Source organism: Brassica rapa, chromosome A09, assembly GCF_000309985.2.
Source record: "Brassica rapa cultivar Chiifu-401-42 chromosome A09, CAAS_Brap_v3.01, whole genome shotgun sequence".
Classification (NCBI taxonomy): domain Eukaryota; kingdom Viridiplantae; phylum Streptophyta; class Magnoliopsida; order Brassicales; family Brassicaceae; genus Brassica; species Brassica rapa.
The window spans coordinates 28,022,016-28,032,759 of NC_024803.2; the positions used below are offsets into that span (position 1 = coordinate 28,022,016).

Below are 10,744 nucleotides of genomic sequence, written 5' to 3' on the forward strand. Positions count from 1 at the left end.
TTCACTGGATTTATGTATGCATTTCCACTGCATCCTTCTTTTTCTCAGTCAATGGCCAATTTGAGAGGTTCTTCACTACTGTGATAGGCATAAGCCAAGTTGCTCTCTCCCGCTATATCTCTATGTGATACTCAGTAATATCCTATCTCAGCTCCTCAAGGCTGCAGCCAGCAAAGGTGAGTTTGGATATTATCTTTTCTGCAGGGAGATACAACTTATCCATTTTTTCTTTGCGGATGATCTTCTAGTGTTTACAAATGGGCCAACAAGTTCAGTTCATGGTGTCTTGGCTGTGATGGATGGATTTGGCCAAATGTCTGGACTGTTTATCAATAACGTTAAGCCTTACTAAGGTGGACTAAGACCCTTTGCTTGATAAAGTCTGCAAGACTTTGCTTGGTTGGACAAACAAGACTCTTTCCTATGCTGCTCGTCTGCAGTTGCTTCAGTCGGTCATTGTGAGTATGGTAAATTTATGGTGCTCTGCATTTATGTTGCCTATGGGATGCTTGGATGTAATTTCTCATTTGTGCAATGCTTTCTTGTGGTCTAGATCGCCAAACGATACCCACAAAGCTAAAGTTGCGTGGGATGATATTTGCTACCCTAAAGAGGTTGGATGCTTAGGCTTTCGAAGATAAGGACACTAACCTGATTTTTGGACTTCATCTGATATGTCACCTATTCACTAAGCCATCCTTCTGGGATGTTAAGGAGACCACTCTTAGCTCTTGGATTTGGAAAAAACTTATCAAACTGCGTCCTATGGCTTATGATATTATGCATGCATAGCTAGGGAATGGAAGGGATATCTATTTTTGGACTGATGACCGATTCAAAATTGGATGCTTGATAGACATCACATTAAGCTTGGGTACTCGTTATCTGGGAATTCCTAGAGATGTTAAGGTGTGTGATGCGGTTATCAACGGGGAGTGGAAGATTAGTAGGAGAAGTCGGCTTCATGGCGATTTGTGTAGACGTATCCTAGCTGAGGAACCGCCTGATGTTACGGGTAGAGCAGACTAGTTTCTGTGGCGCCACAGTCAGGACACTTATTCTCGTTCCTTCTCAACAAAGAATACATGGGATCAACTGCGCATACGAAAAAGCAAGGTCTCCTGGGCACATTTTATATGGTTCTCACAGGAGCTGCCTCGTTTTTCTTTTATCACTTGGCTTGCTGTGCTTGATCGTCACTCTACTGGTGTTAGAATGAGAATGTGGAATGTCAAGCAGTGTCTTCTGCTGGGAAAAAAGATGAGAGTTGAGACCATTTGTATTTTGTTTGTCCATAGATGTTTACTGTCTGGCTGAAGGTTGCGGGAAGCTTTCTTGGGGACCGGAAACGCCGGACTGGACTGTTACTATGGTCACTTTACAGGGTGATACTTTCTCATCAATGGTCTATGTTCTGCTCTGACTAGCTTTTCAAGTAACAGTGTATTTACTGTGGAGGGAGAGAAATGCTCGTAGGCATCGTACGAGTTGATAAGATGTGTCGTCAGATTGATCGCACTATACAAAACCGTATTATTGCGCTACATTATGGAGCCACAGACAAATTTGAGAAATTATTTTGTCGCTGGTTCGCCATCATTGGCTGAGAATGATAGTGGAAAAAACGGTTGAAATTGATTCTTTTTTGCACATTTTCGTTTTTGCTGCTTTATACATTTTCATATCACACCGTAAATGACCAATTTTTTTATTGTTTATATTCAATTTTATATTTTATTTTTATATGGTGATAATTATCAAATCAGTTTAAATTCGTTTTCCATTTATGGTTAATTATATATTAACAAATATAACTGTCATTAAAGTTTATAAAGACTTTATAGCATAATATAATTATTTTTAGATGATGATAGTTGTTAATTTAATGAAATTCATTTTTAATCTACATGGTTAACTATATTTTAACAAATCTAATTATTTATTAAGAGTATTATAGATTTTAGCCTTTCTAAATTTAACCGCGAAAGTTCACAGACAAAAAAATAATTGACAAATAATATATGTATATATATATCTGAATATAAATAAATATAAAATATACATTAAAAGAAAATATGTATAACTTAAAGATCTTTGAAAATAAAATATAATTATAGACATTTTATAGGTTTTTTTAAAGCATTATAACATATAGTTATACCTTCATTGTTAACAAATAGTTATACTGCCTACCTAAATATACAACTAGATCATACTACCAGTCGTATGTATTTGATTAAAAAACAAGTCAGTTACTAATAATCCAAATGATCGTTAGAAATAAATGACGTCATAAGTCATAAACAGTACCATCATTGAGCGATAACTGTATGATTTGGTCTCAAATCGGTAAGCTCCTCTAATGCACAAAAATACGTCTAATTTTGATTTCTGAGAACTGAAACTCTTGAAAAAGGACAAATCCAAGATTGTTGTGGTAAAAATTGTCAAATCCAAGATATTTGACAATTAATGATTTTAACAAGAAAGATTAGATAACAATTTACATATCCTCCATTATTTTTTGCTAAATATTATATTATTAAATTTTTTGTATATGTTATATTTGAATTTTTAAAAACAACTACAAATAACGAAAAAGTATTAAAAGTCTCACATTGAAAATTTCGTGATCAATGATTTAAAACTTTTGTTATAATAAAATACAAATGATCATAAAACCATATAAGTAAAAATAACATTTAATAGTTATTTAGATTGATATACATATATTAAACTATATACCATATAAAAATACATAACTATTTTAATTTAAAATTTTGCATTGAACAAGTATTGAGAAATTAATATTTTAATTTTGAAATTTTCATTAAATTTTCAAGAAAGATTATAAATTATTAAAAATATTAAAAGTCCCACACTAAAAGCTTTGTTATTAATGGTTTAAATTTTTTGTTAAAGATATAAAAAATATCATAAAACCATATGATTTGGAAGTTTATCATTTAATAAATAGCTATTATTAAAGATATACTGTATATCTATGTTAATATTATTTAAATTTAATTACATACAATACAAAATAGAGAAAATTATTGTTTAAATTTATTTACCACAAAATAATAGTAAATAAACAAAAGTGATTTCTTTAATTTATTATTTCTATCAATTTAAGTATATATGTAACAGTTAATAGTTTTTCAGTTATTCAATATATATTTATTAATTTGTTCATAATATGTAAAAACGTTAGACAAATAATAATACTTAAACATAATTTGTATATAAAATGTTCTTACGCGGAATCTTAAACTAGTATATAAATATATGGGATAATTGGTTGAAATGTGGATGTAGGAATGTAGCTGTAGGATTTAGACTGTAGTTTTTATTGTTGTAGCTTTATATTTTTTTACTGTAAAAAAATACTACAGTTCATAAAGCATTTTAAAAGTTGATTTAATAAAAAAAAAAAGTAAAACATGAACAAAAACAAAAAGTTGTAGATGCTCAAGACTTTGGTTTTGATTGGTGACATGAGTTACCATTGATTAAGTTTGAGTTAGGTTTACAACTCAAAAATGTTACCAATCATGTATTAAATTTAGTTTTTTTTTATTTTAGGTTTGATTTAAGATGTGTTGTACTTGAGTTACAATTTTGACTTAGACTCTTTATAAATTTGCTAACTCAAAACGTAAACCTACATCAACTAAAATCTCATGTTTTAGAAGTTGAGTTACAAATTTGATTGATTTTTTTTTTGTTTTAAGAAAAATGAAAATCTTGAACAGGACTTTTTACAAAATAATATATACTAGATTTTGACCCGTGCAACCGCACGGGTGTTTGTTTTTATTTTTTTATAAATAAATTATTGTTTTAGAACATAAGTAGTATATATTTTTAATGTTAATCATATACTTAAATATTTATATAACTATTTCAAATACAATAATTTTATAATTTACATGTTATAATTAATTAATTGTTTAAACCTTATGTATTTGCCACTTTTTATTATATATTTATCTTATTGTATTTGTATTTAGTTATTAAGCAAATTAATATATTCATGAGAAAATATATTTAAAAAATATTTTGTATTTAATTTAGGATAAATTTTGACCCGTATTTCAAAACTGAATTTCTTTTTACCAATATTTTTATGCTTATTCATTTTAGATAATTTATTATTGTATATATAAAAGTGTAAGACATCTTAATTTTTAGACATGTATTATATAGTTTGTTAATTTTAAGCCGTTCTATCATCATATTATATTTTAAATAAATAGTTTATATTTATGAAAATAAAATTTATAAATTTATCAATTGAATATAATTTATCATATTTATTTTAGTATAATAATTATATTTTAACATGATCATGACTATAAAAGTAGATAAAATATGATATAATTTATTTATTTTCATTTCTAAACGATAATTTAAAATACATTAAGTTATTGTTTAAATATTTTTACACAGATTTATTAGAATTTTTAAAATATAATATATAAATATATATTATATTTTAAATGAAAATATATTATGATTAAAGTAGTTATAAAGATTTTATATTATTAACTTTATAGAAATACATGTTAATTTTTATACATGTATTATATAGTTTGATAATGTTAACCCATCTTACCAACATATTAGATTTTATTTTTGAACATAAATATTTTATAATTACGAAAATAAAATATATATATATATATATAAATTTAATACAATTTTATTATATTTAGCTCAATATAATAATTTTATTTAGCTCAATATAATAATTTTATTAATATGATTGATTATGATTATATAATAAATAAAATATTATAGATTTTTTTATTTTTCATTTTATATAACTTAATATATTAATGTATAATAATATTTTAAACTAATTTCGAAATTAGTGAAAATATTTAAATATAATTTCGAAAATGAAGATTTTGTAAAAATCTTTTCAAACAGATTTGTTAGACTTTTAAAATAAATATATTTATATTCAAAATGAAAAGATATCAAAAGATATTATGATTAAAATAGTTTAAAAATTCAATTTATTATTAGTATGAATTAAAATGTAATATGAATTTCTATGAATAGGTCCATTAGGTCCATTTTTAAAAAAATCACACATGAATCAAGGTTGTGACTTCTGTTTTAATATATAAGATTGAACAAATAAGATGCAAACGTAGATTTGGGAATATTGGTGGTGGGTGTGGGGGAGAGTGGGAGTAATATTTATTTGTTTTATTTTAAGATTTTATAAATTATTAATTTTAATGAATATATCTTTCATGATAGTCTATATTTTTCTAATAATTTTTTTCAAATCTTCTATATAATACTTAGAAAATAATATATACTGAAAATTCTTTTTCAAACTTTTTATACTTATTTAAAATAATTTTTCTTTTTCATTTTGTTTGTTTTAAAAAGAGCTTAATAAAAAAATTTATTTATCAATTTATATATTCATTTTTTTATTTAGAACTCATACGACAACTTATACATCAAAAATGTTACCAGTCATAAGTTTTAATAAATGATAACTTTTATTTTTACTACAAAACTTACCACATAAACTTACAGTTTTTACCACATATTTTTTACTGTAAGTTACATCGAACTACAAATCATAATGCAATTCAACTTTAATATTACATGTCACCAGTCAGAACATTTAACTTTAAAATTAAAACTATATCATAATTAATTAGGATTAATGCTTTAAAAATAAATAAAGCTAAAGTCTTAAATTAAAGCCCAACTCATCACCATATACTTGTAACCATTATTGGTAGTAAATATAGGAGATAATGGAGTATTGGTTGAAAATGCACATATATGTTGTGTGTGCTTAGAAAAAATTAAATAAAAGATTTGATAAAATCCGAAGACATTAATGGATAATAGCAGGAGAGATAATAATAAAAGATAAAATATAGGGAAGTGTCAAAATCATAAGTTAAAAAAAATGTCAAAATCGGACGCAAAAATGTATTTAAATAGAGTTAAGAAAAACCTCCTTAAGCCCATCAATCATTCTCATCCTTTCTTGTCTCGTTCTGATATTTTTCCTCCATTATTCCCTTCTTCTCCCTCTCTTTGGTTTGGTTGGTGGTAGAGATTCATCTCTCTCGCTCGCTTCGTGCTTCGTATCGTGATCATCGTCGGTGTTCGGTAACTGCACCTTTTAGAGGTAATTAATTTAGTCTTTACCTCCTCCTCACTTTCCTAATTTTCCCCCCTTTTTTCGCAACAAATTCTGATTTTTTTCGGTTATCAAACTTAATCATGTTTTCTCTGTCAATTGAATGTTTTTCTACTGAAATCTCTGGGGTTTTTCTCTAAACCCTTTCTTAGAATTTTAAAAGGGTTTTTGATCTTCAAAAAGCTGAACTTTTTTTCTGTATTGTTTGTGTCGGCGGTATTGATCATTATCATGTCTGAAAGGTTTTAGCTTTTGATGATCCTGATAGAAAAAAAACTAAACTGGGTTAGTTTTAATCATGCTAGTGTGTTCATCGATCTTCTTAGATTCTGATTTGGTATATGCTTTAAAGCTCCCAATCAGATTGCTTTCATGCCCTTTTTGGATGTAAAGTTGATTTTTTCTTGCTTTTTAGCTTGATCAAGAAAAAAAAGAGAAAAAATTGAGTTCTAGCAGAGTTTATTATTTGGTTTGTTCATAGTCTCCTATAGATCAATTTTATTTTTTGAGTTCTGGCAGAGTTTATTGTTTGGTTTGTACATAGTTTCGTATAGATCAAGTTTTTTTTTTTTTTTTTGGTTACCTTGAGGTTTTAGATCTTTCTTGCTTGCATGTTAATTTTTCAACACATGACTTGTCTGACCTGTGAAGTTCTTATTCTATCTGGGTCCATCTTGAATATGATATATCATCATTTTTTCCACCAGGTCAAAGAAGATAACTTTGTGAATGGATATTCCACAAGACGTAGCTGGAGCTTGGGGGATCCCCTCTGGAATGGGACGCCACCGTCATCTCCCCAATGATGCTACTCTCTTCTCCGCTTCTTTACCTGTTCTTCCCCATGGAAAACGTATTCAACCAAATCCTTCAATCATTATATAGACACATGTTCTCTCTTGCTTACTAGTTTTGCTTCTTTTTGCAGTACAATCAAGTGACAGCAGAGATGGTTTCCCATTCATAGACGACGCGGCTGCTCCTCGTCCCATCCACGAAAGTGTTGACGACATTGAGTCTCATTCCATTGGAAACATGCTCCCTGACGAAGACGATCTTCTGACTGGGATGATGGACGATCTCGACCTCACCGAGTTACCACCAGATTCTGCTGATGATTACGATCTTTTCGGCAGCGGAGGAGGGATGGAGCTCGACGCTGACTTTCGTGACGGCTTGAGCATGAATGGTGGTCCTCCAAGGCTATCCATTTCAAGCGCAGTTCCGCAGTTCAATGTTCAGAACGGCGCCGGAACTGTTGCTGGCGAGCATCCTTATGGTGAACATCCCTCCAGAACATTGTTTGTCAGGAATATTAACAGCAATGTAGAGGACTCTGAGCTCAAGACTCTCTTTGAGGTATAACTTCTACACTATTGGATTGGTTTATAACAAAGCTTACTCTACATACAGACACTGATGTGTTATGTTCTTGTGACAGCAATACGGTGACATAAGAACGCTCTATACTACTTGTAAGCATAGAGGGTTTGTCATGATATCTTATTATGACATTCGTGCTGCTCGAATGGCTATGCGGTCTTTACAGAACAAGCCGTTAAGACGGAGAAAGTTGGATATTCACTTCTCTATTCCTAAGGTTCACTAGTGGTTCTTTGTTTCAATTGTCTTCTTGTCTTGTTGATGCGCTCTAGTTTGTATCTAATGTGCATGTTGCCGTAATCTGTAGGATAATCCATCTGAGAAGGATATGAATCAGGGGACACTAGTGGTTTTTAACCTGGATCCTTCAATAACTAACGATGACTTGCATGGAATATTTGGTGCCCATGGCGAGATCAAAGAGGTGATTCATCTCTTTGTATTTGTATTACAAAGCGTCTTGTGTTTTATTCAGTGTTAAGTGTTGTTTTTTTATTTCTCTCCCAGATAAGGGAAACACCGCATAAGAGGCATCACAAATTCGTCGAGTTCTATGATGTTCGAGCTGCTGAAGCCGCATTAAAGGCTTTGAACAGGTGCGAGATTGCTGGAAAGCGTATAAAAGTTGAACCTAGTCGCCCTGGAGGAGCTCGTCGAAGGTTTCTATCTTTTCTTTGATCCTCCGTAGTGTTTCTTACATCTGACCATACATTTGATCTTTCTAGCTTGATGCTGCAACTTAACCAAGAGCTTGAGAACGATGATTTGCATTACCTGCCGCTGCTTGGTTCGCCTATGGCAAACTCTCCCCCAAGTGAGTCTATTAACTATATGCTTCTCTTCAAACAAAATCGTAATTTTAACACTGTTTGTTGTGATGGCAGGTAACTGGCTGCAGATGAACAGTCCCGTTGAGGGTAGTCCGCTTCAGAGTGTGCTGAGCAGGTCACCCGTTTTTGGAGTAAGTCCTACAAGGAACAGCCACCTGTCTGGTTTGGCTTCTGCTCTAAACTCACAAGGACCAAGCTCCAAGCTTGCACCCATCGGTAGGAGTCCAGTTGCTAGCAACGTCTTCCAACAGTCGTCTCATTTGTTCCAAGAGCCAAAGCCGGATAACAAGTACACTGGAAACCTCTCTCCTTCTGGTCCTTTGATCTCGAACGGAGGCGGCATCGAGACGTTGTCCGGATCAGAGTTTCTCTGGGGGAGTCCCAACACACGCTCTGAGCCTTCGAACTCTTCGGTTTGGTCAACGTCATCCACTGGGGTTCCGTTCTCCTCGGCTCGTGTAGACCGGTCTGTTCCGTTTCTGCACCAAACTCAGAACCGCAGCCATCATCCTCATCATCATCATCATCTCCACGTTGGGTCTGCACCGTCGAATGTTCCTCTAGAGAAACATTTTGGATTCTTCCCAGAGTCTTCAAAGGACACTATGTTCATGAACTCGAGTGGAATGGGTGGTGGTCTCAACGGTGTGAGTTTCCCGTCGAGAATGGCAAATCATGGGATTATGAACCCCGAGAACGGTTTCTCAAGTTACAGAATGATGTCTTCACCGAGGTTCAGCCCCATGTTCTTAAGCAGCGGTTTAAACCCTGGACGGTTCCCCGCTGGGGTTGATGGCTTGTATGAGAATGGAAGACCCCGTCGAGTGGAGAACAGTTCGAGCCAGGTTGAAAGCAGGAAGCAGTTTCAGCTTGATTTGGAGAAGATTATGAATGGAGATGATTCTAGGACCACCTTGATGATTAAGAACATTCCAAACAAGTAAAAGCTATTTTCTTTTCTTTACCGTTACTTCTTGTGAGATACTTCTTAGAATATAACTTTTCTTTTGTGGTTTTTTTATCATCGACAGATACACCTCAAAGATGTTGCTAGCGGCGATTGATGAGAAGAACCAAGGCACTTACAACTTTCTCTACTTGCCCATTGATTTCAAGGTAAAACAAAAGAATCATTAAGGAGTTCACTAACTTACAGAACAAGCCGTTGATAATTTTTTTTTTTGGTTTTGCAGAACAAATGCAATGTTGGCTATGCATTCATCAACATGCTTTCACCGGATCTCATCATTCCATTTTACGAGGTCTCCTTCTCTCGCTTTCCTTCTAAGATACTAAATAAACTCAGTGCAGAAGATGAACTTAACATATAACATGCTTATTATTATGTGCAGGCGTTTAACGGGAAGAAGTGGGAGAAGTTCAACAGTGAGAAAGTGGCTTCATTGGCTTACGCTAGGATACAAGGAAAAACTGCACTTATAGCCCATTTTCAGAACTCAAGCTTGATGAATGAAGACATGCGTTGCCGTCCAATCATCTTCGACACACCTAACAGTTCAGACTCTGTTGAACAGGTAAAAAAGCCTGTTTAAAAATAAAATACAAACAACAATCTAAATGATGGATAAGGAAGACAGTACTAGTGTTGATACATGGTTGTGATTTTGCTTTTGGTCATTACAGGTTATTGTTAAGGAAACTAAGAATGGGGATCTCTTTGACTCTGAGGTTAATGATGATGACGACGATGGTAGAGAGAAGAGCTGACAAAAGAGAGAAGAAGACTGGGTGTTGTGATGATCATGGCTGTGTTTGTTTTTTTATTTACAAGAACTAATATTTAACGACCGTACATAATGGGTGAAAGGCAGAGTTAACTGATGCAGGAGCCTGCAAAAGTGTGTTTTGGGATTTGCAGGTTTTAAATGCTGCTGCAGCTGGAGTATCTATCTATCTACCTACTCTGTTTCTTCTTTTTCTCTTCATGTTTTTTCCTTTTTGGTTCCATGGAGCATTGTATATTATATAAACAAAAGCCATGAATACTCGGATTTTATGTGGGTATGATGTTGTAACTCTCTCTCGCTCTCTGTGACTCTTGTTGCTTTTTATTTATTAAAAGCTTTGGCAATTTGTACAGAAACTTAAACAAAGTGTACTCGTTCTCAAGTCTTTTTGTATTTGAGTTTTACATTCTCTCGTCTCGTAAAGCTATTATTTCTGTTTGTTTATTCTTATTAAAAGATGTCATTTCTCATGTAGAGATGTTAAAAAAAGAGAGATGAGATCTTTGTTAAGCTAGATGGGTTTCCAACCTAAAACCAATTGGGTGGTCTATCCATCTTATATATTGCTAAGGATATTTTCTGATATCCGATGTAAGATA

General features: G+C 32.3%; 1 protein-coding gene across 2 annotated transcripts; it reads left to right on the forward strand.

Annotated features, from left to right (window-relative positions):
* Positions 1–5,965: 5,965 nt before the first annotated feature.
* Positions 5,966–10,551, forward strand: LOC103840484 (protein MEI2-like 5). Of its 2 annotated transcripts, none has more exons than XM_009116992.3 (12): positions 5,966–6,172; positions 6,892–7,037; positions 7,113–7,543; positions 7,626–7,784; positions 7,875–7,991; positions 8,075–8,226; positions 8,293–8,381; positions 8,452–9,337; positions 9,429–9,513; positions 9,591–9,659; positions 9,750–9,932; positions 10,042–10,551. In XM_009116992.3, the coding sequence occupies exons 2-12, from the start codon at positions 6,914–6,916 to the stop codon at positions 10,123–10,125; spliced, it is 2,379 nt and encodes a 792-aa protein (XP_009115240.1). In that variant the 5' UTR covers positions 5,966–6,172; positions 6,892–6,913; the 3' UTR covers positions 10,126–10,551. The 2 variants fall into 2 exon arrangements, with proteins under 2 accessions (XP_009115240.1, XP_033137246.1); XM_033281355.1 differs by having other exon boundaries at positions 6,003–6,180; positions 6,890–7,037.
* The last annotated feature ends 193 nt before the right edge of the window (positions 10,552–10,744 follow it).

What these genes read in the sequence shown, in the direction of transcription:
- LOC103840484 (XM_009116992.3), top strand. Translation starts at nt 6,914, where the DNA reads ATGGATATTCCACAAGACGTAGCTGGAGCTTGGGGGATCCCCTCTGGA. An exon ending in TCATCATTCCATTTTACGAG is followed by an intron (nt 9,660 to 9,749) that starts GTCTCCTTCTCT and finishes TATTATGTGCAG; the next exon opens with GCGTTTAACGGGAAGAAGTG. An exon ending in GTTCAGACTCTGTTGAACAG is followed by an intron (nt 9,933 to 10,041) that starts GTAAAAAAGCCT and finishes TGGTCATTACAG; the next exon opens with GTTATTGTTAAGGAAACTAA.